Genomic DNA, 27,631 nt, shown 5'->3' with positions numbered 1-27,631 from the left:
GAATAAGTAAAAAATGTTTTTGAAAAAATTTTATATTCTATACTACTAAGGAAGAAAACAGTACTTGCTATCCAATTATGTAAAGCAATGATATTCACTTGCTTTTCTATGACTAAATATAAAATATCCTCAAATACATTCAGTATGACTTTATTACCCAAATATCAAAGGGATTTGGTATTTAGAGTAATTCTACTATAATTCCTCCTAAACCAATAGAAATAAATAATAAAATTCAAGAGTTAGAAAAGGTCTGTAGGATAATTTAATTCAGTCCCTCATTTTACAGATTCAGAAGCAATCCCAGAAAGTTTAAATTCAAACTCAAAACCAGCCTATGGGGAGAAAACATAGTTAGATCCTAGATGTTCTGCTTCTGCAACCAGTATGCTTTCAAGTCATGCCACTAAAAGGATGTACAGTAACTGAAAGTATTTTTCAAATTTCTTTCTTGGCTTTATGTTTGTTTGTTTGCTTTTTAAGATTTATTTAAGAGAGCACGTGCAGAGGGGGAAAGGCAGAGGGATAGAGGAGACCTGACGCAGACTTCCTGCTGAGTGCACAGCCAGACCCAAGGCCCTATCTCAGGACCCTGAGATCATGACCTGAGCCAAAATCGAGTCGGACACTTAACCCACTGAACCACCCATATGGGCCAGCTCTACGGTTTAAATAAGTTGTTTGTGATAGTGATCATAAATGCTATTTAATAAAGGAAAACAAGGAATAAGTCTTTAAAGGTATTTTAATTAATATAATCTCTTGAGATCAATAACATATTTTAAGTTTTCTGTGGTAAGAGTGCATCCCTAAATAAGGCACTGCTGTCAGAAGGGTGGAGTCATTTCATTTTAAAATAAATGCCAAAAAATCAACTTTACAAAATAATTTTATCAATGTGAATCTTTTTTTTTAATTTCTTTTCAGTGTTCCAGAATTCATTGTTTATGTACCACACCCAGTGCTCCATGCAATACATGCCCTCTATAATACCCACCACCAGACTCACCAAACCTCCCACCCAATGTGAATCATTTTTAATTGTAAATATAGACTTAACATACAAGCATGAAATTGTATTCTTATTCACCAACATGAGCACACTCCAAACAAATTAATACAAGGGTAAATACAAAAATACATACAAGTAGATGTACATACCCAAATAACAAACTACAAAGATTCACCTGCCACTTCCTGAGAACAAAGTCTCTGCATAAATATACTGGAAAATACAGCAAAATATCAATATAAAGGAACACAAATACACACACACACACACACACACACACAAACACACACATATATGCGTAAATACCAGAACACAAAGTGACATGCAGACATATAATATAGGTGCTTATGTACATATACATAAACACCTAGTTCAGTCAGAAATAACACAGACAGAAAACAAATGGTGATCTACAAAACATGAAAACTCAACAGTCACAATAAAATTGGGCTCAATACAATGCTCATACTTTAAATAATGGGGAAAAAAAAAAAAGCCAGACCCTAAAGGGACTCCTACTGGCACTGAGTTTCTCATAAGTTGAAAATGTAATAACACACAAAGGTTGGTGACTCCTATCCTAATCAGAATAAAGATTATTTGCTAAATGAGATCACTAACAGTGAACAGAGAAATATTCTGTAAAGTGAGCTAAATTCTTTTTACTTGAAAGGCCCTGCTAGAGATTTGCTGCTGCTCTAATTCACGACTTGGGGAAGCAAAACTAAAAAAGCTGTTGCTGGGTTCAGGTGCTGTGGGAGACCCCACAAAAAATGGTCTGAAGTGAAAATCTCCATCTCCACCACCCCGATTTCGAACTGGTGTACCGTCCAAAGGAAACTTGGAGTTGTTCCCTAGAAAAAAAAAGTGAAAAACTTAAGCATCTATTTCTTCACAGATCTTTAGAAACAAAACACAATATTATTTAAAAAATTTTTTTATTTAATATATATTTTAACAGAACTCAACTCCTATGAGACTGTAAAATATAAACCTAATTTTGGATAAAGAAAGGGCTATGATAGCTCCCACTCCCTCCATGACCACAGTATATACCATATCTTCTGCTGTGACACAGTTTCCAATAGCCATGACCTCATCAGCCAAAGTAATTTGACACAATGAAATATGTTTTTAGTAATGCTAGAACTTATAATTCATAATCTTATTCATTGTCTATGTAATCTACTTCAAAGGAATATTGTATGTGTATAAAACCATTTGACCCAGTGCTTTAAGAATAATTTTTCTTTTAAAGATTGCCATAAACACTCTAAAAAATATATGACAACTATGAACAATTGGCATATACTCATGATCCAAGATCAATTAGAATAACCTTAAGAAAAATCAGACAATAGATCTGATTAAATAAGCATTTAACAACTTCGACCGAGCCGTTCTCTGGCTTCTACAAGTTTTAAAGGGAACATGTAACTAACTAAAGGAAGAGTGTGGACTATATCTGCTTCAAGCCAACAACTGTAGCAAGAGGTGAAAGTAAAAAGTTAAGTGTTCATAAAATGTGGAACAGGAAAGAACTAGTAAATATGAAAGAAATTAAAATAAATGTGGATAATAACGAAAAAAATATCTACAGTGTTAATATACAATAACACTTTGACTATAATTATGATTAACTGAAAGTTAAGCAAAAATTTATTTTTGTTTCAGTTCTTCTATCTGATAAACCTCATCTCATTACTTCCTGCCTTTTCTAGGATATCTCCTCCCCACTAAATCTTTTTCTTCAGCCCATAATTCAAAAAATGCATATTTAGGAAAGTCAAGTACAAGAAACCTCACTTTTTTATATGCCAAAACTAACTTACATTAATAGCATTACAAAAATCTATTGGATTCTGTTATATCAAGAGTAGTATAAAGAGAAGGACTCAGGAAGAGATACGATATTCATTGCATTTGCCAAAGCACCTAGAAAGCAAAAAAGTACTGGCATCTTCCTAGATTGTACACTTCCAGAAAGCAGGAATCCTATCTGGATAATTCTTATATCTCGTTGCCTAGGATTATGTCTAGCAGCTTAGCACATGAAATATGTCTGATAAATATTTGGTAAATGAAAAAATGTGAACCAAACAACCAACAATAAGTTAAGAACGGTGCACTCAGTATTGCCATGTGAAAGAAACCAAACATGGCCCTTTTGAGTGTGGGCTCTGAAGACAGTTCTGTGACCTTGACCAATTTACTTAAATTTTCTGTGGTCAGTTTTCTCATCTGTAAAATAAGGATAATAATAATAATATTAATATAATAATAATATGATGTACATGAAGTTTTGAAAATAAGAGGAATACATGTACAACTGTAACAGTGTCTAGTATTTGGTAAACAATCAATAAATAGCAGCTAATATTATTATTATTACTGCAAGGAAATAGCTTTCCACTTAAAGTACCAATATGAAAACTTTTACTTTGGAGAGATTTTTTTCTCTGTTTACATTGAAGATGTAATTTAATCACAAGCAAATAAAATAGATAAAAGCAAAGATGCACATGTTGAGACATGGATGAAGAATCTGGAGCTTATCACCACTTTACGCCTTTGGAGTCTCCACTAACTTCCTGGAACTGTGCAGAACACAGTGTGAAAGATTTAAAGAACAGTTATTGGATATTACATGTTGCTTCTTACCTAACGGAAAGCCAAAAACACCAGACTGTGCAATCATGGATGGCTCAAGGGTACTTTCCTGGTTAGCAATAGTGATGTTTCGCAGCCTAAGGCTATCATAGAGGCCTTGGAGCTTTTGATACTGACGATTTCGCTCCATAAGTTTCTCAGATATGTCACTGAACTTTTTCTTATATTCTTCTAGCACTTTCTTCATAGAGGTGACCTCCCCCTTCATAGAGGTCAATTCTACATCCTTGCTCTGTATTTGCTGAGTATATATCTTCTCCATCTGTTTCAGATGGCCCTCAGCCTTGCTGAAATTATATTCTTGATAGAGACGCTCCTGATGTACCTGTCCCAAGACAGGAAAAAAAAGACTTTTAAGGTAATAAATATAGTTATATATTGTAAAACTTTAAATGTAAAAGAAAAAGAAAGACTTACACTGGGATGTTATTAATTTAACATTTAAAACCAGGTTAAGAAGGAATCCAGATGTACAATAGGATGGTTATTGTAGTAAATAATACACTGTGTCACTGAATGCATAGGAAAAAATTCTGAAGGAATACTCTCAAACTACTACAAATATACTAACAAAAAAAAGGATTTGTCTAACCTTAACAAGTGACATGTAGTCTTAAGGTTTTTAAGAAATAATTTCATATCTCAAGTAATCCATACTACAGAGAGCAGATTATAAGATCGCCTCCAATTAACCCTGCCTCTTTGTACTTAGATCCTCTTTTTGAATGTGGACAGAAACTATGACTGGAATACAGGAAAAATGACAGGATGAACACACTACATAAGACTATAAAGTCTGCCTTAGCACATTCTCTCTCTTGGCTGGCTTTGTAGAAGCAAGTAGCCATATTACAAAGGGCAATAAGCCAAGTTACCAAGAGCACTTTTTGGGCAATAGCCAGCAAAATACTGAGGTCACACTGAATCTAAACATAGACTGTACAACCTTCACAAAAACTGACTCAATATGAATCAAGACCTAAATGTAAACACAAAACTGTAAAATTGCAATATGGTAACAGAGGAGAAAATCTAAATGATCTTGGGTTTGATGGTGACTTTTTAGATGCAACACCAGCAAGCACTATCTACAAAAGAAAAAATTGATAAGCTAGACTTCATTAAAATTAAAAATTTCTGTTCTGCAAAAGATAATGTCAAGAGAATGAAAAGACAAGCCACAGACTAAGAGAAAATATTTGTAAAAGACATTATCTCATAAAAGACTGTATACCCAAAACATACAAAGAACTTTTAGAACTCAACAGTAAAAAGGCCAACTTAAAAATCAAACTAATAAAAGATAACTGAAAAAAGAAAATTTCTGTAACATCTGAGTTAGATATATAGAGAATTCTTATCAATAAGAAAAAACCTATAGCAATTGAAATAAGCAAACTGAAACAGGCAATTTATAATAGAAAAATTCATGAAAAAAATACAAGAAAATGTTTTCATCTAAAAGTCATCCAAGAAAGGCATATTAAAAGATAAACAAGATTCTACTTTACTCATACTAATTGGTGAGTAGAAAGTATGGAGAATCATGCACCATCATACACTTAAGGGAACACAAAATAATATGGCCTAACTGGAGGGCAATTTTAAAATACTGCAATTTTGGGAATGCCTGGCTGGCTCACAGCATGCTATCTTGATCTTAGAGTTGTGAGTTCAAGTCCCACATTGAGTATAGAGAGCACTTAAAAATGAAATCTTTAAAAAAAATAAAAAATAAAATAAAATACTGCAATTTTTAATTTTTTTTTTTTAATCTTTTTTTAAGGGCGCCTGGGTGGCTCAGTGGGTTAAGCCTCTGCCTTCGGCTCAAGTCATGATCCTAGAGTCCTGGGATCGAGTCCCACATCGGGCTCTCTGCTCGGCAGTGAGCCTGCTTCCTTCCTCTCTCTCTCTCTGCCTACTTATGATCTCTCTCTGTCAAATAAATAAATAAAATCTTTAAAAAAATCTTCTGTTAAGATTTTATTTGTTTCTCAGAGAGAAAGAAAGAGAGCACAAGCAGGGGAAACAGTAGAGGCAGAGAGAGAAGCAAGGTCCTCGCTGAGCAAGGAACCTGATGGGACTCATCCCAGGACTCTGGGATCATGACCTGAACCTAAGGCAGACGCTTAACCGACTGAGCCACATAGGTGTCCCCAATTATTTATTTATTTATTTATTTAGGAGAGAGAGAGAGGAGCATACAGGGGAGGGACAGAGGAAGAGAAAGCATCTTAAGCAGGCTCCACACTCAGCTTGGAGCCCAACTTGGGACTTGATCTCACGATCCTGAGATCATGACCTGAGCTGAAATCAAGAGTTGGATGCTTAACCAACTGAGCCACCAGGCATCCCAAAATACTGCAATTTTTACAACTTTGAAATGTATTCATCCACTTTCAGGAATTTAAATTAGCAAAAAATTAAATGTGGAATTTGATGATAAGAAAGCTCATCACCACTTTTTTTATAGTGTGAAAATAAATTATGATGCAATACAACTATTAAAATTATAATTATAGGATAGCTAACTTTAAAATACTTAATAAAATATTCATAAGCATAATGTCAGCTTTAACTGATATTACCCTTACTTTTAGACAAAATACATATTTATGCACAGAAAAAGTCCAGCAATACACAAACAAATATATCACAGTGATCTCTGAGTCATGGAATTATGGTTCATTTTTTTTTTCTTTCTTTTGGATTTCCAAAAATTAACCTATTACTTAAAAAAAAATTTATTAGGGTTCCTGGGTGGCTCAGTCAGTTGAGCATCTGCCTTTGGTTCAGGTCATGATCCTAGGGTCCTAGGGTCCTAGGATCCAATCCCAAATCAGGTTCCCTGCTTGGAGGGGAGTCTGCTTCTCCCTCTGCCCCTCCCTGATGCTTGTGCGCAAGCTCTCTCTCTCTCTCACACACACACACACACACGCTCTCTCTCTCTCTCTCTCTTTTATACTCTCTCAAATAAATAAATAATTTTTTTTTTAATTATTTAAAAGAATGTTTTCTATATATTCATAAAAAATGAGGGATGCCTCAGTGGCTCATTCGGTTAACCATCTGCCTTTGGCTCAGGTCATGATCCCAGGGTCCTGGGATTGAGTCCCCCATCAAGGTCCTTGCTCAGAGAGGAACCAACTTCTCCCTCTGTCTGCCGCCCCCACTGCTTGTGCCCTCTAACAAATAAAAAAAAAGATAAGATCTTTAAAAAAAAATGAATACAAACACAATGAAGGAGAAACATTAGAAACTTCCACATATGCCTCAAATCACACTCTCCAAAAAAACAAGCCTAAGCACTAACCTGATATGTCCAGAAGGCCAGTGCACGGGAGCTAATGTCCAACACAATTTCCGGTCGAAGTCCTGCCAATACCATGGCTTTATATTCCTCTGATGGACTGAGTTCTGTGCGGACAATGTCTAGCTTTCCAGAAAGGGTACTATTGCAGGCAGGGCAGATAGCTGGTGACCGACTAAACTCACCACTGCCATGCTGATCACAGAAGATGTGAGAGCAGGCAGTGACCCATGCATAACCAGAGAGTTTGAGGCGACACTTGCGATAGTTACAAAGCAGCATGTCTTCACACAAAGACATAATAGACAAGTCTCCAGATGCTGAAAAGAATCCTAATAAGAGGTAAATGAAAAAGTGAAATAAGTCAAATTTCAATGAAATGAAATAGAGCATGTTTTCATTTTATTATGATAAAATAATGTATTTTATTGTTTGCATTTATTATAATCAATATATTGATTTCAATCACTTGACAATATTAACTGTGCTCCTTTATATAAACCTCTAGAAAGCCCATGAAAAAAAAAAATTTAAAGAAAAAATTAAAGACACAAGTGATCCAAATCTTACTAAAACCAAAAATAATATGGACATGGAAAATAAAGTTTAGGAATATTTACAAAGTACAAATAAAAATTAATCAGTGCCTTTTGCCATTCCTCAATGCCTAAACAAAAAAGCTAAATTTATACCCATCCATAGTTTGCCAGAATATTTCAGTACCACTTCTCACGCTTGTCAGATATAAGTCCAGGCACCAATTTCAACCACTCTTTAGGAAAAAGTGTTTTTTAAGTCACAGTTTTAGGTTTTTCATATACACTGATTTCTCAGATTCTTTACCTGTGTTGCCTTACCTAAAAAAGAGTAATAATATGATAGTATTAAATGGAAAATAATTTAATTCGTTCCAGCAAATGACCATTATGAAAACTGAAAATCTGAACAAAAGCTGTTTACCATCAAGTAATTCACCTATTAATATAAATACTATTGAGTGCTATACTCTCAGTAAAGAAGTTTGTGAAACTAGGGTGCCTAGGTGGCTCAGTTGGTTAAGCAACTGCCTTTGGCTCAGGTCATGATCTTGGAGTCCCAGAATCGAGTCCCGCATCAGGCTCCCTGCTTGGCAGAGGGCCTGCTCCTCTCCCTGACCTCTCTGCTCTCTTGTGCTCTCTCCCTCTCAAATAAATAAATAAAACCTAAAAAAAAAAAAGTTTGTAAAACTAAATAAATACTCATAAATAAATAAATACTCTTCTGTTATTTTTCAATACAGTGTCCACTCTCACTGGTTTTACTAATCCAAACTGGACAGCAATATTCTGGATATACCAAAATCATATATTATATGAAATAACTTTGACACACCAATTACACACCAAGGAAAACATTCATATTTAACACATTTATTAACCGACAAATTCTGTGAAGAATGTTGCCTTGATCCAAAGGAAAAAAAAAAAAAATGTTGCTTTGGTCACATGGGTCGATGAGGGCACTCTGACACCTTTACCCCTAAGTACCCACTGCGACAGTCTCCAACGATAAATGGCACCTTGCAGCGCGAATTATGAGGCCTATTTTACCTCCAGCAGGGTAACAGGCACGGGGGAAGCAGAAGAGCTGGGAAGTTTTAAAGCTGAGAGCTTTCTCAGGCAGAGCGGAAGGTGCAGCTAATTCCAAATTTTCCCCAACTCGGGGAAAAGCCAATTCAGTAAATTTTAAGTTACTGAAGACCAAGTTTTTAAGAATTGGACTCACGGAAAGTTCACTTGAGTTCTTTCTGCTTTCTGCACTCTACAGAGAAAATAATAACAACAATAATACAAATAATATATCCAACCTGAGGGGCCCAGAAAAAGCGCGGGAAAACGCCGTAGCCTCCACAACTCTAGCACTACACGAGCCAGGATTCGCGGTACCTCTCCAGTACGACACAGAACGCATGCGTGGGGTGGCCCTGGAGCCCGCTGGGTGGTGGGCACACGGCTTCCGGCCGCGCAGGATCCTGGGACCGTCAGGCTGTGGCACCTGGATTCAGGCACATATCCCCACGCACGCGCGTCTCAGGCGCTGTGAGGGCATGAATCCCACTGAGCATGGTCCGGATTTCCCACATGGGAGCCCCGTGGATAGGTCATGGAGTATCCTTTACTGCCCTCAACTGGCACAAAAGGTAACATCCTAGGCTATCCTGGGTATAACATTTGAGGTCAGAGCCTCCTGAATAAGAGCAGGACAGGTACAGCTGGGAAGCTAACAGGGCTAGCTTGTGCGCCTGAGTATACGCGCGTGTTTGTCCTGGGAGTTCTTGGGGAGGACCGGCTGGGCAGCACAGACTTGCTAAGTTGTTTAAAGGAAAAGTCCCAGAAATTTGAGATACCTGTACTTGGATAGTTATCACCTCCATGTTGAGGTAGATTCTGCCGTTTTATTTTTTAATCCATCTTGATAAAGACATCTTTCTAGCTTTTACACATCCTTTATATACATTTAAAGAAAATAGAACTTTTCCTTCTTTTAGAATCTGTATTAGGAACATTCATTACAGCACCTGTAACGAAGCGAGAGGATCAGGTGTCAGCTTTTTTGAGGTGATCTGCCTGCCTTTTTTGAGGTGTCCGCTATTTTTAGGTGCTCTCCTGGACCTACTTGTAATTGTTTAAATGTTTGTGCCTGTTTTACCCCAATGCTATTACCTGTCACTTTCTTTTCTGTTCTTTGTAAACTGTGTGATTTTCTGCTCAATCTATATGAGTTCATTAGAATCCATATTGAAACTAAACTGAGAAGGGCTTGAGGGGTTCTCAGAATACAAGCCTTAATGCTGTCTTTTGTGGCCAGCCACCTATCCAGATGATGTGACCCCATTGTGAATTAGTAAGACACAATCCAATGAATCAGCAACACAATGGATACCAAAGCCCTGCAAACCTCTTTCTGGGTAGTGAATTTCTAACCCATTCTTCTTCAAACAAAAACCTATCCTAATTAAACAATTTTCTGCTAGTTTTCGGTCTACTTAGCACTTGTTCACAGTACTTAGAAAAGGTCATCTTGACCTCTGCATACATTTCCTAAAATGTCTTGAAAGTTTAGAGTGGTAACTTAATTCCAGTGGTACAAATTGGATTCAAACAAAATTGGGGTTTCATGTGTAAACTCCTCACATCTATTTTGGCTATCTGAGCCTTTTGTGCATTTTCTGATTTTTAACAATGCCAAATGTAGTACAACAAGAGAGTACAATCTCAAAGTTAGAAAACATAAAGCATTCAAATTCAGCCAGAACCTAATTTTGTGATCTAACTTACCTTTGTACTGCAATATGATCTCTTCTACTTCTTCATTAAGACAACTGATTCCCCAAACCTTAGTGTTCCCCACACAATTTTCCCACTAACTCAGTTACAAATTTCTAAACCATTTGGCCAGAAGTTTGTAGGAGTAACATACATATGTGTGTGTAGTATGTACATGTTATGTATGTATGTATACTTTTTTTTTTTTTTGCCAACATGTTTTGGCAGATAGAATAAATGGGAGCAGGGTGCTACAAAGTCTTAATATCGCAGTAATCTGGAACACCAGGACCTGAACTAGCCTGCTTCTCAGTGGCACTGTGTACTCTTCTGTTATGGCATAGACAAACCCTTCATTGGCTCTTTTCTAGAGGGCTCCTGGGGATGATACTACTGAATTTAATCAAGGCTGAAATACAAAGACCCAACCACCAAAAAGAGCTTTTTTAAAAAATTTTATTTTTTATTATTAAATATTAAGCATACAAAAAAATGTGTGAAGAATGAACATCACTCAGCTTTAATAAAATGAAATCTTTCTCACATTTTATATTATTCCTCACATAGCCAGATCGTTTTGGTAGCCATTCTTCATTGACTCTTAATGGGTCAGGCATCATAATTAGGTATCAAGAGTTTAATTTTTTTTAAGATTTTATTTTTTAAATAATCTTTATACCCAAGGTGGGGCTTGAACTCACAACCCTAAGATCAAGAGTTGTAGGCTTTACCAACTGAGCCATCCAGGCTCCCCAAATACTAAGTGTTTTAAGTAGACTCCGTGGTACTCAGATAGTTTAATGTACCTATATATACAATTTCAATCAGAGTCAGAAGGAAAATTGAAGTCCCAATTATTACATATAAATAAATATCTTGCTGAAATGCCATTAAAATGGTTGCCATTTTCCAGGGACTTAAAAAAAAATTTTGCGACACCTGGGGAGTTCAGTTGGTTAAGCAGCTGCCTTCGGTTCAGGTCATGATCCCAGGGTCCTGGAATCAAGTCCTACATTGGGCTTCTTGCTTGGCAGGGAGCCTGCTTCTCCCTCTGCCTGTTCTGCCTGCCACTCCCCCTGCTTGTGCTCTCTCCCTCTCTCTGAGAATTAAATAAATAAGTAAAAATCTTAAAAAAAAAAAAAAATTAATGGAGGTTTCAAATCACTTCATGTATTTTTCAGTATCTATTCTGGGCCAGGCATTACAGATAAGGAAGCTTTCCCACTTTCATGGAGTTTATAATCTAGCAAAGAATCTAAGAATGATAAAAGCAAGTATTTTACTCTTTCCTTTGGTGTCTCTTATATTTTTGCAAGTTGATTCTATAAGCCATTTCTGGTGAGAAAAGTCACGTTCCATCTTTAATTTGAAAATCATCTACCTTCGTGCTGGAAAGAAAAAGACATTTTTAATGCTAACCTGAAATATATAAACAGCTACTCAGTAGAAAACTGATCAGTAGAAACTCATCAATAGAAAACTAACTAAACCACTTAAAATTTAATGATTTCAGAGCATAATGTTTCAGTAACTCTCAGAATCAATTTACTAGACCTCTTTCTTTTATAGTCCTAGGTCAGTGCTATTCAAACACTTTTGTAGTCAAAAGGATTTCTAAAAACTACATCCTCATGTTTTCATATTAGTTTTATTTTTCAATCACAGGTACATTCTTAATCTATCGCTACCTGATTTGTAATTGTTTGACTCCGCAAAAATCAGAAGACACTAATGGATGGCCAATGCATCCCCATGGTGCCCTGAGTGAAGACAAGTCAGCTTTGATATATGATGGAATAAAATCCCACTACCAAAAGCTCCAAGCAGTGAGAGGAACAGCCATCAAAATTTATCTCCAACCATTTTAATAATTGCTTTAAGGAACATTTATAAAAATAAAGCTATCAAGTCGCTCTTAATAGGAATCACTATGTCTAAATTTTTAGGTCAACTAAGAGCTAGAAGAGCCAACTAGATAGACAAAATGAGGAATAAGATGATAAATAAATTGGTACCAAAACAAGATCAATCAACTAAAGAAAATGTTACTGGGACAGTTATATAGAGATATACCCTATAGTCCTTATCACTATACTTTGCCTAATTCTAGAATTCAATTGAGTTTTTTGTGCTGGAGATGAACATAATGAGATATAGACCAACTGGCAGAAAGATGCATGTAAGCAAAAACTGCACAGGACTTTGAAGATAAAACAGCTAACATTTTTGAGTGATTACCATATGCTTAAACAATGTTCTAAGCCCATGCATTATTACATAATCTTCAAAGTCAAGTACTATTCTTCTGAATCCAGTACTATTATTCTCATCTTCTAAGATACAAGGGTACTAAGACCCTGAGATGTTAAGAAACTTGCCAAGTTTACATAACTGATTACGTGACAAAAGATGGGTTTGAACCCTGTCTGACTCCAGAAGCCATGTGTAACTATTATATTATGCTAACCTCTCAACATCCTTAATTGACTTTTTTAAAAAACAAAATTTTCTGTAGCAACTTAGCAGCTGGCCATGAAGTCATAAAGCTGAATTTTCAAAGATTCATATATATGTCAAAGTTTCTTGATTTCAGATAAGCCTTACCATAACAGAAAAATGTTGTCATCATCTATTGTATATCCAGGACTTAGAGCACCCAAGAATTCCAGCCTGGGAAAAGAAGTGAGACTCAGATCTAGTTTCAGTCTCCTGAAACTTCATTTCTGCAAAAGACATAGCCAAAACTAAAAACTACTTCAAGTGCTGATGTTACTTTGAATTATTAGCATTTCCTGTATTTCTGCCTCATATGTACCCCATTCTCTGCCAAAACATGCAGGCACAGGTAAAGGATAGAAGCCTGTTCTGTGTAGGTTCAATTATACAATACCTGAATATAGTAAAGTCAGAAAATACAAGTTAACAAGATCACCCTTAGAATAAAATTCTATAGGAGACAATAACCCCTGGTATTTGAATATATCCTTTCAGATAATTTCTGAAGTAAACATAAGTATATGAAAATGTTTAAGCATGAGTGCCTGGGTGGCTCAGTGAGTTAGGCTCTCTGCCTTCAGCTCGGGTCATGATCTCAGGGTCCTAGGACCCAACCCTGCATTGGGCTCTCTGCTCAGCAGAGAGCCTGATTCCCCCTCCCTCTCTCTCTGCCTGCTTCTCTGCCTACTGGTGATCTCTGTCAAATAAATAAAATCTTAAAATCTTAAAAAAAAAAAAAAATGTTTAAGCATAAAAAGGGTTACACATACTGCTCTATAACTTGTTATTAATGTATCATGAATACCCTTCCATTTCAAGAAAGATAAACCTCTATCATAACTTTTAAATGTCCATATAGTGTCACATTTTATGATCTTGGCAAAATTGACTTAACCAACTCTGGGATTCTCTTAATCTTTTTTTTTTTTTTTTAACATATAATGTATCATTTGAGATTCTCTTAATCTTACATACAAATTAATAAAATAGTGATAAGTTTAAAACTGCTGAGTAAAATGGTTGACAGAATTATACCAGTTATCAGTGTTTTTTCCGTAGTGTTTGAATGTTTAGATTAAGGATTCTTGACCCTAGTTCTGCCTATTTCAAGAAGATACCACAAAAGATCAAAGCACAACAAAGTGTTGTAGTGTCAGATCTGTAATTCAAAGATTTAAGAACTACCTCGGACTGGAGGCTAGAATCCAGTAAGAATTCCAAGAAGCAGAATTCAACTCCAGGTATTTGCCCTAGCTTTAGTCTCTCAGAGCATGTGTTTAATCAGGGTGATCAGCTGAAACACGGACTTAACATGCATTTCATCATGGCAAACTGTAAATGACTGATGAAGGGCGAACCACCACCAGCTCCTCATCTTTAAACCAACCCTCTTAACGTAAGAACTAAGGCTTTTTCAAACTACCAAATTCTAGCTACTAAGAACACGGGGCCCCAAAACTTAGGAGGTGATTAAAAATCCAAACAAAGTAAAAATAGTTTTCTTTTACACTTACCTCTGGTATCAAAAGAAACAGCTTCTATCTAGGAATTAGTTGAACTACACGATCTACCAACTACCTGAATACCAACTTTCCAGATGTATCATCTCTGGAAAATAAAAAGTAAGCAAGTAAATAAATAAAAGTTATGATTACATGACTTGAATGCACACCAGCCTAATCCCAAGTGATACCCCTATAGCCTCAAGGAAAATTAACCTCAAGGAAAACTTCATTCTATATATTAACTTCTAGTCAGTAATATAAATTGACCCATCTATTCGGAGAACATCATGAAATGCCCAATCTCAGTATCACATAGGGCAGGACTCTTACACAAGCTCAACTTTTGTATGAATTTAAAGTTTTGGGACGCCTGGGTGGCTCAGTTGGATAAGCGTCTGCCTTCGGCTCAGGTCGTAATCCCACAGTCCTGGGATAGAGTCCCACATCAGGCTCCTTGCTCAACGAGGAGCCTGCTTCTCCCTCTGCCTGCCTCTCCCTGTTCTTGTGCTCTGTCTCTGACAAATAAATAAAATCTTTAAAAAAAAAAAAAAGTTTGGGGGCACCTGGATGGCTCAGCCAGTTAGGTGTCTGCCTCCAGCTCAGGTCGTGATCCCTGAGTCCTGAGATTGAGCCCACATTGGGCTCACTGCCCAGTGGGGAGTTTGCTTCTCCCTCTCCCTGCATCCCCTCACCCCTGCTTGTGTTCTCTCTCTCTGTCTTAAATGAATAAATAAAATCTTTTTAAAAATTGATTAACTGATTAATTTAAAAGTTTGGGTAAAACAATACAATAAGACTAACCACACTCTGAAAGGATATAAGTCAACAGTCTCACAATAAGAGAACAGGTATGGAAAAGGAAGGAGCTGTGTGCTGGCTGCTACCAGAGCTTGACAGCCCTGGGGAAAATTCAGCAATATGGGGCATAAAAGGCATGGGATACTGCAACTCTCCAAGTCCATACGGTGTGTAACTACAGAAAACCCTTGTAACCAGTCACTAAATTCACAAAATCCTAAAAAAAAAAAAAAAAAAAAGGTAACTCATAAGATAAATAAGAAGGTAATCTGAGGCCCCTGCTGGCTCAGTTGGTAGAACATGAAACTCTACCTCAAGGTTTTGAGTTCAAGCACCACTTTGGGAGTACAGTCTACTTTTTTAAAAATGAGAAAGTAATCCAAAATAGTTAACATTTTTTTTAAAAGCATGTTTCAATTTCATTTCATCCAACGTTGGTTGTATTTAACCTTTACTCTTGGTAAAAATTAATCACAATAAAGAAAACCTTCCTCTGACAAAGCAAAATTGTAGCATCATTCAGAGCGCAATGTGGCCACAAGATGGCAATATAAGAAAAAGTATAATTTCCTCTTCCAACATTTGGTGTAATCTAACTTCTAGGTGAAACAGGCCGAACACAAAATTCATCACTGCAGGCAACCTTCAGACTATTCCATGTTCACCAGATTACTAACTAGAAAGTTTCTTATATTGCATTTAATGATAATTTAAAACTTACTACTAAAAATATTGCTATTATATTTTTACCATGTTCCTTTTCATGCATCAATGTGAAGATTTAAAAATCTATAACCTCAGATATAATCTAGCTAGAAAGACAAGATTCATGAATATTAGTGACCATGGGGGACACCAAATAAGCAGTAGAGCAAGCAACGCTAAGAATAAGAACTACTGGTCACAGATGTCTTCATGAAGAAAAAAGGTACAGGTCTTGAATGAGCCTTAAAATTGTACTTAAAATAATACCGTATTGTATAGTTTAAAGTTGCTAAGAGAGATCTTAAAAGTTCTCATCACAAGAAAAAAAAAATTGCACTGTCCTATAGGTAACACCACATTCATTTGTTAAAATTAAAATTAAGTTGGGGCACCTGGGTGGCTCAGTGGTTTAAGCCGCTGCCTTCGGCTCAGGTCATGATCTCAGGGTCCTGGGATCGAGTCCCACATCGGGCTCTCTGCTCAGCAGGGAGCCTGCTTCCCTACCTCTCTCTGCCTGCCTCTCTGTATACTTGTGATCTCTCTCTGTCAAATAAATAAAATCTTTAAAAAAAAATTAAGGGGCGCCTGGGTGGCTCAGTGGGTTAAGCCGTTGCCTTCGGCTCAGGTCATGATCTCAGGATCCTGGGATCGAGCCCCGCATCAGGCTCTCTGCTCAGCAGGGAGCCTGCTTCCTCCTCTCTCTGCCTGCCTCTCTGCCTGCTTGTGATCTCTCTCTGTCAGATAAATAAATAAAATCTTTAAAAAAAAAAAAGAATATATTAAAAAATAAATAAATAAATTAATTAAATTAAATTAAAATTAAAATTAAGTTAAAAACTAACTTCCTGGGGCACCTGGGTGGCTAAGTGGGTTAAAGCCTCTGCCTTCAGCTTGGGCCCTGATCCCAGGATCCTGGGATTGAGCTCCACATCGGGCTCTCTGCTCAGCAGGAAACCTGCTTCCTCCTCTCTCTCTATCTCTAGCTGTCAAATAAATAAATAAAGTCTTTAAAAAAAAACCTAACTTCCTCAGTCAGGCACATTGTAATTGCTCAATCAGTAGTCACAAGTGGCTAATGGCCACGATATTGAACAATATAGAACATTTCCCACAGTAGTCACATGTGGCTAATGCCACGATATAGAACAATATAGATCACACAAAGTTCTGTTGGACAACAGTGCCTTAAAGGATGGGTATAACTAAAATATACTGACAGAAAGGAAACAGTAGCTATCATTTTCTACTTTTTCTACTACTTTCTATCAAGAACTGTGCAAATCACTCAAACTTTACAATCTTGTATTTACACGGAAATTTGAGGCTCAGAGGAGTTAAATAAATTTTCTAAGGTCACCCAGCTATTAAGAGCTAGGACTTAAATCCAGGTCTGTCAATACTCCCAATTTTCACTTCACCATACCACTTCCTACATGAAATAAGAAGCAGAGCTACAGAAGATGGTTTGCTTTGGCATATATCGAGAATGCTCTAGAGGCTCGGTAGGTCAGAAAGAGACTGAGGTGTTTTAAGTACCTGAGATATGAGATCAAAGTGTTATTTTAACTCCTGTCCTAGAGTTGAATACTGTTTTAATTATGTAAAATGTTTTCAGAGGAGCAGCATATTAGATTAACCAAGGGAACAGAGACAGGAAATAAGCATTGAAGTGCAAGGTTTCTAAAGCTTTAACACTGTCTCCCTCAAAACCCCATGATCCAAGTATTCCCTACCAGAGAATAATTATATATATACCTAAAGGTGCAACTTCTCTATTCTCACAAACCTAGATTGTAACAGTTCTGGTCTCTGTATCCTTGGCACATAACCTAAAGTTTAGGACATAAATCCTGATGTTAAACACATGACCCCTCTCCTAGGGTGAGATGCTCCCTGAAGGATTCTAGCTATGCTTCAGCAAATGTCACTGTACCATGTGAACGCCACTTCATATTTACTGAGCATTTAGGGAGCTTAAGCAAATATTTTGTAAATACCTCATGAACTACCAATGACCCACTCATTTTGTTCCCTGTGAGAAGTAAATGCTACCAAGTGCTGGTGCTCATGGCCAAAAGGTACATTTTACATTATGTGAACAGATGCTTCATGAAGACCTGATACAAACTCCAAATTGATCATACCAAATCATTTGATGCTTCTGCTTTAAGATTACTACCACTGCTCAGTTTTACCCTGTTCCATGCCAATTACTCAGTGCCCACTCTGTATGTAGCATTATAGGATACAACAGGAATTCAAAGAACCTATTCTTTTTTAGATAGAAAAGACACATAGACATGGGTGAGACAGAGAGAACACTTAAAGGCCTATCTTAGTCAAAGTTCAAGTACTTGCTTTATGATCCCATCAGCCTTTAACCATTCCTACTGAGAATGTCCAAATCCAAGCCCACTTGATCATTAGGGCATCTATAGCAGATGTTACAGATGCTTTCACAGTGCCACTGCCGGACTGGCACTCAGGGGTCTGAAGACCCAGGCCTTCCTTCCTCCATGGATTCTGTCTTCAACCTGAAACAAAAGGAAAACAACACAAAACTTCATCTAGGAAGTAAATGTGGACCTGTCACTTTCCATGGCTCTCTTTTAGGGATAGCTCTGTAAGATGCTGCTATCAGAACAGATTCCAAGTTTTGTTTCCCACTCACTGTCAGCTACTTTAGAAATAGTGATTGTTTTAACCTCTCAGAGCATATAGAAAATAAAAGTGGGGAGTCCTTTATTGCTCAATCAAGACATTTATGGTGTTGGTTGGTTTCTAGTCATTACTATATACAAAATAAATATAAGTAACAGGAAACACTGCATGTTTAGTCCTTATAAATATATCAAAACCCACCTGAATGTAATATGTGACAAATGACCCATACACACATATGTTGGGGGAAAACAACAAGATTGTAAACTACCTAAATGTTGACCAATAAAGGTTAAATAAATTACGGTATGCACATACATTAGATTACTAATGTATAACCATTATAAAGAATGTAGATGGGACCACCTGGATGGCTTATTCTGTTAAGCCTCTGCCTTTGGCTAAGCTCATGATCCCAGGGTCCTGGGATCAAGCCCTGCATCAGGCTGTCTGCTCTGTGGGGAGCCTGCTTCTCCCTCTCCTGCTCCCGCTCCTGCTCCCGCTCCCTGTGTTTGTGCTTTCTCTCCATAAAATAAATAAAATCTTTACAAAAAAAAAAAAAAAAAAGAATATGGTTATTCTTTATTTACTCATTTGGAAATCCTGTGGGAAAAGGTAGATAACTGGTAGAGAATGTAAAGAAGATGGGAGGGTGAAATACATGTATTTGCTTATACTTACATAAAATATCTCACAAAGGATACAAAAGAAACTGTTAATGCTATTACTGGGGAGGAGAATTAGGTGGCCTAGGAGACTTCGTGATACATGCTTTGATCCCTTTTTAATTTTGAACCATGTGAATTTATTATTTTCAAAAAATAACATAACAATAAAACTTGAGAATTATAAGGATTATGAGAAGTCTACAACCATCTATTACCACATTCCATTCCACATTATCTCTTTCACATCTTGTGCCTGGAAGAATAATGAACACCTACATTATATTCAAACTGATGTAGATCAAGGAGGAAAATGGGAATCCATTTACACTGAAGGTCACAAGGCAAAACATTTTTATAAGAAGAAAGATATCCAAAATAAATGTAGTGTTTACTTCTAGAAGGTATCTTACGTTTATTATAATACCGGCCTTCCTACATTTTGATATTCCGAAGGGGAGCCTCATCATGGTTCACTGACTCACCCAAGGTCCCTGGAGGAGTAACCTGTGGTGCTAGTATTTGATAGGCTTGTCCTGAGCTAAGACCCCTGATTTTTCTTTAGTGTATCTTGGGCTTTTTAGGGTACCCTCACTACAGTGGCCACATTAAAATTGGGAGCTCCTCTGAGGGCTCACTAAAGTCATCAACTTCAGAGGTTGCTGCCTAGGCTCACTAAGAAAGCTGGAATGCTCTGAGCAAAGACCAGGGCAAAGACAATGTTTGCTACAGCTCCCTCAATCCCAGCAAGGACCTGGGCCCTGCAGACACAAGAGAGTTATAGTGTATTAGTCTGAAACTCCTCCCAAGATCTACCCTCTCACCCCAAGAGATGTAAGTCGAACAGCACGTTGGGGTAACAATACCTTTCCCTCCAAGCAAAATGAATCCAGGCGTTTTCCAAGAACACAGGCTCTCGATACATGAAGCAGAGTCTATTGTTTCTGGGTCACCGGGTCTCGGGGAAAGAAGGCAGGCCCAGTGCTGCAGAGGGCCACGTGGAAACAAGACAGACAGAGCATCTCCCTGCCTTCCCCCAATCTCCACACAGCCGAATTAATGCCCTTGTGACTCCACATAGTCCAACACTTGCTTGAAATGCCATCAGGATACAAGGTTCAAATGGAAGAGAAATTCAAAACAGTTAGGGAGCAAAATTAAGTTCACACTCACCAGCCCACCACCAAAACTGAGAGAGTAAGTGGAGAGACAGGAAGCAGTTTTCAGAAGTGGCCTCAGAGTCTGATTGGCTGATAAATTAAAAGCAGTTTCCCTCCTCCTTTACCCTAAAGGGTGAGGGAATGAGGCAACCCCTTCCTTCACTTATTTGTCTCTTATGGAACAGTGATGCTACTTGCCCTGTTTTTGATTGAATTTTTTTTAAACCAAGTTTCCTTTTGAGGTAATGTACTTAACACAAGCAAACACAGGCTAATTCAAGCTGTATATACACATTCTTGCTTAGATGGCCCTACTGTAAACAATTTTCATTCCTTCAGGATCATTTCCTAAATTTTCTGACCTTAAAATGGTTAATTTATGCAAGGTAACAGGTTTCATTATAAACAGTCTAGATCCATTAAGTTAGAACTTACCTTCAGGGTAATGTTCCAGTTAACGAGCCTAGTGAACAAAAGATGGGTGTGGTTAAGGGTTTAGGTTTTGAAGTAAAATTTAGCTGTACAAACCTTACTAAACTAACTCTTATCTTCTTAGCATTTTTAGCCAGTTACTAGTTCAAACTCCTTTGTCTTTTCTCAATTCTTCACAAATTTACTGTTTCTTAGTCTAAAAGTATAAACTCTTCCTGCCCTGGTCACTTCTTCTGGTCTTCATTCTCTTGTGAAAACTCCTGTGTAAGTTAAAAATTCAATAAAATTTGTCTTTTTTTTTTCCCGTTAATCTCTCTGTAAGGTTAATTTTCAGACCCTGCCAGGGACCCTAAGAAGGTTCCCTTAGAGTAGCAAATGAAAATCTCTATTTCAAAAAAAAAAAAAGAAAGAAAGAAGAGTAAAAGTAAAAGAAAATCTCTATTTCAAGTTGCTGCACAGGGATATTTTAGGACATTTCACGTAAGTTGTGATAGTTTGCAAGATACTTCCTAGTTGCATGATCTGGAATAAATTTCTTAAACTCTCCGAGACTCAATTTTCTCCCCTGCACCATGGGGGAGAGTAATACCTACCACCCTAACATAGATAGAAATGTGGGAGAGTCTAGCATAATGACTGGTCATAGTACATGCTCAATTCATGTTCTCCTTTCTTCCTTGCTCATTCCTCATTCTTATACAGAGAGGAGATGAAAAAGTAACTGCTTGTGAGTTTACTTATACACTTCTATTTGTCTATACATTATACAATTCTTTCTAGATACAAGTAAATCAATGGAAGTTAGTTTTTGCTCCTAAATGTTGTGATTACAGACCTATACTTGCCCATAATTTCCTGCTTCTTAACAGTGGGCAAGGTTACATTGCAGATTTTCTTCTTCTCCAGTAACATATATGAATGGATCATTTTGGAACCCCAGAAAGATGAGTATAGGGGTCTCTGAAATCATTGTGGGAAAAACTACTTTAGTAAAGGGCTTTGGAATACCAAGATGATGTACAAAGGCAGAGAGGTACAGATCCTGTACGTTTTAAGGGTTAAAAAGGAAAGGATTGGCCCAATCTCTAAAGTGGGTTCCTGGAGAGGGGAATGAAGAAAGAATCTGGGTCCAGGACCCATCAAGTTGCAGATGCTGAAATCAGCTGAGTCTACAAGACAGCGCTAAAAAATGTGGAGCCCTGAGTGCTCTAAGTAGAACATTCTGGGCCACAATTAACACTAAACAAGTAGGATCAGCCACCTTCAACGAACCATACTGACCTATGCAATGATCTACTTGAACAACATCATCATTCTAGCACCAGAAGTTAGTGTGGCCACACCATGTGAATGAAAAGCAATAGAGTAGAGAACACACCAGACCCTGTGTTTTGGGATGAACGTGGGAGTCAAGCTGCCCCTCCCCAAAGCCCTAAGTATTTTTGGATAATTTGGGGGGAAGGGAGGGGCATGTTGTTCTCAGCAAGGCATTGAAAAACAACTATCTCCCCACCCTCCACACACACTCTGAATTCATGGAAGAATCCATGTCAGTTACATGTCTATGGTTACCAGTGATACAAGGATTAGATGGTATCACAGATTTAGCCCATTATCCCCAATTCTTGATGTTACCATTATAAACAAAAACAAAAAGAGCCAAAGAAAGGAAACAAATCTCCCTGCAAATCACCCTTCTTCAGAAACCTACTTTCTCATCCCCTGTCTAATCACCTCCTGTGGCAGCTACTCTGTTCATCCCTCTTGTGCATCTAATATTTCTCTTCCTCTCTTCCCCACTTCCATTCTTCCATAGGCCTCATCTTCTTGCATACAGTCCCTGACCTTGAGACCCTTGGGATAAATAGTAGATCCCTTTGCCTTAATCACAATCCTTCTTCTCCAGGCTTTTCAGCTTGTTCCTTCCTTCTCTGGACCTTTAATACCTTTCCCTTCCCACCTTATCCCATCAATACCCATGCTAACTCCTCTTCTCTTTCTTCCCCATTGGTCAGGCTCTGGAGGTCTTCTGAAACTTGGCTACTGTTTTGTTTCCCAAAAGTTGAACAAATTTATGAGGCCAGAGAAATATGAATATTGCTGGGATATACATGGAAAACATACAAAAAATATCATAGTGATTATAAGACTAAACAGCAAACTCACATTTACATTCTGTAAATATGATTATTACAATTTTTAAATTAATTTATTTATTGAGTGTTAGAGAGAGAGAGAGTACACGGTGGTGAGGAGCAGAGGGACAGAAAGAGAGAAATTCTAAGCAGACTCCACGCTGAGGACAGAGCCCCACACCAAGCCCACCAACCTGAAGCTGATCATATCTGAACCAAAACAAAGAATCAAGCGCTTAACCAACTGCACCACCCAGGCTCCCCCAGTTATTAAATTTTTTTACCCCTTCTCTTCCCCTTTCTTTTCCTCTTCCTCTCTCTTCCTCTTCATTTGTCTTCTGTTCCTGCTATTTCTCCCCACATATTTTATATATTCTAGGAATTTAGACATTTTTTTAGATACAATTTCTACACCTTCTTAGAACCCAAATAAAGAAAATAAAATCATATATATTTATAGATTGTTTCAGCCATTTGAGATTTGCAAGATTTATGTATGAACTAAATGATTCTTACCAGAGCACTGAAGCTAGTTGCTCAGTCCAAGGGGATACAAACCGAAACTGGTCCTTAGGAAGAGTCCCTTTATATTTCTAAAGGCCTACTTATTTATTCTTGGATATCATAAATCCATTTTTCATACACTGTACTTTTTGAAACACATAGACTTTCCCAGAAATTATATACCTTTTACATTTAACTTGATTAGTCTATGTTTCCTGTCATTATGGTATGATAGAAAATGTAAATAAATCTTAGGGTTATCACATTATAATCAGTAACACTACCTAAAATTTTCACTTAGCAGGATATGAAGTCTGGATTTGCAGTTAACTCTTCTCTTTAGTTACACTTATTTTGACTAATTCATCATTTTTTCCTTAATATATCTTCAATGCATTATGGCAATTTTAAGCACACAGTAAACTAGAGAAAGGAATATAATGGACATCTATACATTGGTTACCAAGATTTAGCAACTGTCTTCCTTTGATTATTTTGGCTGAAGTATTTCTAAGCAAATTGCAGATGTCATGACATTTCACCCCTAAATATTATAGCATGCTTTTTTTAAAGGAACTTTTTAAAAAATCGTAACTACAGTACCATTGCCACATCTAATAAATAATCCCCTAAGACCATCTAATACTCAGTTCATATCTATATACCCTCCTGCTCCCAAAAGGATTTTTTTTTTAAGATTTTATTTATTTATTTGACACAGAGAGAGAGATCACAAGTAGGCAGAGAGGCAGGCAGAGAGAGAGAGAGAAGCAGGCTCCCTGCCAAGCAGAGAGCCAGATGCGGGGCTCAATCCCAAGATCCTGGGATCATAACCCAAGCTGAAGGCAGAGGCTTTTAACCCACCGAGCCACCCAGGCGCCCCCCAAAAGGATTTTTAATTGCTGGCTTGTTTAAAACAGCATCCAAATACCACACACTGCACTTGGCTGTTATGCCTCAAAAGTCTCTTTTAATCTAGAGCAGTGCCAATCTCTGTTGTTATTATTATTATTCTTTTCTTTTTATAATTTTTTTAAATATTTTATTTATTTATTTGACAGAGATCACCAGTAGGCAGAGAGGCAGGCACAGGGAGAGGAGGAAGCAGGCTCCCCGCTGAGCAGAGAGCCCGATGCGGGGCTCGATCCCAGGACCCCGAGATCATGACCTGAGCTGAGCTGAAGGCAGAGGCTTTAACCCACTGAGCCACCCAGGCGCCCCTGTTATTATTCTTTTCTTATAAGAATAAACTTACTGAAGTGAGTACGCCAGTTATCCTGTGGAATACTAACACTCATACCTCACATTGTTATACTATGTGAACCTGAACAATTTTTCCATGTCCTTGCTTATCAAATTTGCAAACGGTTTATTTGTATCATTTGTCTAGTTATGTACAGAAGATTTGGTTTCTCTTATGACTTTGGGATAGCCCTTTACATGTTAAGTACATTGAATTCAACTTTTTTTTTTTTTTTAAGATTTTATTTATTTATTTGACAGAGAGAAATCACAAGTAGGCAGAGAGGCAGGCAGAGAGAGAGGAGGAAGCAGGCTCCCCGCTGAGCAGAAAGCCCGATGTGGGGCTCGAACCCAGGACCTGGGATCATGACCTGAGCCGAAGGCAGCGGCCTAACCCACTGAGCCACCCAGGCGCCCCGAATTCAACTTTTAAACACTTTGTAGCTTTCCACTGGGCATTCGCTAAAAATCTTTGGTTTTCTTTCTTTCTTTCTTTCTTCCTTTCTCTCTCTCTCTTTCAGACTTTACCCATTTATTTGAAAGAGAGAGAGAGAACGAAGGAGCAGGGGGAGAGACAAAGGGAGAAGCAAACTCCCTGCTGAGCAGGGAGCTCAATACTGACGATCCTAGGACCCAGGGATCATAACTTGACCCAAAGGCAGAGGCTTAACCAACTGAGCCACGAAGGCATCCCTCATTTTCTTTTTTAGGAATATATAGTCAAATAAGGTATTTCCCCCTTTTCTTGCTTTGCTTAAGACCTAAGAAAACTCTCATTCACCATACCTTTGTTAAACAGTTTCTTCTGGTTATGGATGATATGTTTTAATACTATTTTAATTATGTTTACTTTGTATCTGACTATAGAAAATTGTATCTTCAAAAATATATTTCAGTAATTTTCACTCTGACCATCATAAAAAAAAAAAAAACTAAATAAAGAGAAAAAAAATAAAAATAAATTTTAAAGAATATGGGTGGGATGATAATTACTACCAAGAAACTTGACGGATATAATAGCTTAGTAGATAAAAACAAATTTTGGTATTACCTAAACCTGTCCTGCCTCTTCTGAACTGTGTGTCATGGGCTGAATTGTGTATGCCCAACAAAAAAATGTTATGTTTTAACCCCTCAGTAAGTAGTTCAAAATGTGACTGTATTTGGAGGTAGGGCTTTTAAAAAAGTAATTAAGGCAAAGCAGGTGATTTGAGTAGGCCCTCATCCAATATCACATGTCCTTATAACCAGACTGGGACGTAGACAAACACAGAAGGAAGACAATGCATGGAAGACAGGTAAGAAGACAGCCATTTGCAATCCAAGGAGACAAGACTTAGAAGAAACCTAGGTTCTTCTAAGACCACCCAGGTTCTAAAATTACCCAGGTCCAATAGGTTAAGGGTCTGACTTCAGCTCAGGTCACGATCCCGGGGTCCTGGAATGGAGCCCATGTCAGACCAGAAGCCCCACTCTCAGCAAGGATTCTGCTTCTCCTTCTCCCTCTGCGGCTCCCCCTGCTCACACTGGCTCTCTCTCCTCTCTCAAGTAAGTAAATACATAAATAAATCTTTCTTTAATTAAAAATTAAAAAGAAGAAGAATCCTACATTGTAGACATTCTTGTCTTGGATTTCTAGCTTCCAGAGTTGAGAAAATAAATTTCTGTTGTTTGAGCCACCCAGTCTATGACAGTTATGGCAGCCCTAGTAAACTAATATACTATGTGAGCTTGAATAAATTACTTGAATTTTTCTAAAGCTCAGCTTCCTTAGCCATAAAATGGGGACAATAATAATACTCATCCTATGGGGTTGTTGTGAGAATTAAATCATGTTTGTAAAGCTCATAGCATAGTAATCAGCAAATAAATTCTAAGTATTATCAATTTGAGATTAAATGACATTATACATGTTAAAGCACTTAACTCTGTCTAGTACCCAAAGCTCTGATAATTATTTTTAACAAATGTTCCATTTTTGTCACATTTTCCTATCTCCAAATTAACATCTTTTAGACCAGTTTAGCTTATTTGTGTCATAATTAAATTAGATGCAACAAATGTTGACTTACCGAGGAAAGAAATTAACCAATTCAATTCAGCAAACATTTGCTGAGCACCTATATTTTGTCAGATTTATTTCCAAGTATCTGATAGACTTTGATAATATAGTAAATGTTATTTCTTTAAAATTCTATTTCTATTTGAAGCTCTTATAAAGATGCAATTTATTCTTACGTGTTATTTTCTATCAGCCTTGTTAAACTTCTGTAATGAGTTAAAAATTTTTATTTTGTAGTTTCTTATTCACAACCAAACCACATACAAACAATAAGAATTTTGGTTTTTATATTTTGATGAACAAAGCTCTTTAATTTCAGGAAATCAAGTGTATCAATCTTTTCTCTTATCATCAGTGACTTTTGTCGTAAGAAACCCCCCTTCCTTACCTCAAGGTCCAAAAGGAGACCCTCAGCGGGTTTCGGGTGGTAGAGAGCTTGTTAAGCTTGTTTAGTGCTTGGCCCCAACGTCATCACATTTTCCCCCTCCTTCCTCATACTCTGCTTTTTTTCAAAAACAGGCGGGGGAGAGTAGTCTGAATTAGGTTATGAGGCCCCCGGCCAGGGTACCTCACCTCAGCCATTGAACTCACTTTGCTGGCCGTGAGTCTGTTCCAAGCTCCCGCTAAGGAGGCATCCGCCAGGCCCTTCCCCACGGGGTTGGGTCCATGGCATCTCCTGCCCAGTCTGCCCTCGCGCGGAGCCCCGTTCTCTGGGAACTCACCTCCCCGAAATCAGGGAGGACCCTGTTAGGGCCGCTCTATGGCCCTAGTCTCAGACCTTCCCAGGGGACATGGGGTAGAGTGACACAAGGCACTCAGTTCGTGGCCCCACCGATGAGCTTCCCTCCGCCCTATGGGAAAGGGTGGGCCCAGCGAGCATTTATAAGGCTCCTGCATCTAAAGACATTTTACAATTATGGTGACTTCCCACAACGCGTAGCAACATGCAAATATCGCAGGGAGTACCGC

At 37.7% G+C, this 27,631-nt stretch overlaps 1 protein-coding gene and 2 non-coding genes across 5 annotated transcripts; all 3 read right to left on the bottom strand.

Moving 5' to 3' along the window:
* Window positions 1-948: 948 nt before the first annotated feature.
* On the bottom strand, window positions 949-27,119 carry CCNB1IP1 (cyclin B1 interacting protein 1). 3 transcript variants are annotated; one of them, XM_047738946.1, is made up of 10 exons: window positions 27,051-27,119; window positions 20,723-20,750; window positions 19,994-20,219; window positions 18,184-18,335; window positions 14,308-14,401; window positions 12,902-13,020; window positions 8,839-9,549; window positions 6,996-7,324; window positions 3,674-4,007; window positions 949-1,866 (listed from the first exon to the last, which is right to left on the bottom strand). In XM_047738946.1, the coding sequence occupies exons 8-10, from the start codon at window positions 7,290-7,292 to the stop codon at window positions 1,664-1,666; spliced, it is 834 nt and encodes a 277-aa protein (XP_047594902.1). In that variant the 5' UTR covers window positions 7,293-7,324; window positions 8,839-9,549; window positions 12,902-13,020; window positions 14,308-14,401; window positions 18,184-18,335; window positions 19,994-20,219; window positions 20,723-20,750; window positions 27,051-27,119; the 3' UTR covers window positions 949-1,663. The 3 variants fall into 3 exon arrangements, with proteins under 3 accessions (XP_047594902.1, XP_047594903.1, XP_047594901.1); XM_047738947.1 differs by lacking the exons at window positions 12,902-13,020; window positions 14,308-14,401; window positions 18,184-18,335; ... (1 more) ...; window positions 20,723-20,750; window positions 27,051-27,119 and having other exon boundaries at window positions 8,839-10,541; XM_047738945.1 differs by lacking the exons at window positions 8,839-9,549; window positions 12,902-13,020; window positions 14,308-14,401; ... (2 more) ...; window positions 20,723-20,750; window positions 27,051-27,119 and having other exon boundaries at window positions 6,996-8,043.
* LOC125105920 (small nucleolar RNA SNORA79) lies at window positions 11,995-12,142 on the bottom strand. Its single transcript, XR_007129159.1, has one exon. It is a non-coding gene; the product is annotated as a small nucleolar RNA SNORA79 (small nucleolar RNA).
* On the bottom strand, window positions 14,052-14,127 carry LOC125105923 (small nucleolar RNA SNORD126). The gene has a single exon (XR_007129162.1). It is a non-coding gene; the product is annotated as a small nucleolar RNA SNORD126 (small nucleolar RNA).
* Window positions 27,120-27,631: the final 512 nt, after the last annotated feature.

The sequence above is a fragment of the Lutra lutra genome, chromosome 7 (genome assembly GCF_902655055.1).
Source record: "Lutra lutra chromosome 7, mLutLut1.2, whole genome shotgun sequence".
In the NCBI taxonomy this organism is placed as follows: domain Eukaryota; kingdom Metazoa; phylum Chordata; class Mammalia; order Carnivora; family Mustelidae; genus Lutra; species Lutra lutra.
This window is presented reverse-complemented; position numbering and strand designations above follow the sequence as displayed.

Excerpts from the sequence above, each read along its gene's own strand:
- CCNB1IP1 (XM_047738945.1), bottom strand. The coding sequence starts at position 7,385 with ATGCTCTATTTCATTTCATTGAAATTTGACTTATTTCACTTTTTCATT. Across the intron at positions 4,008-6,995 it reads TGGCCTTCTGGACATATCAG|GTACATCAGGAGCGTCTCTA; the intron begins GTTAGTGCTTAG and ends GTCTTGGGACAG. Across the intron at positions 1,867-3,673 it reads TGTTTTTGGCTTTCCGTTAG|GGAACAACTCCAAGTTTCCT; the intron begins GTAAGAAGCAAC and ends TTTTTTTTCTAG.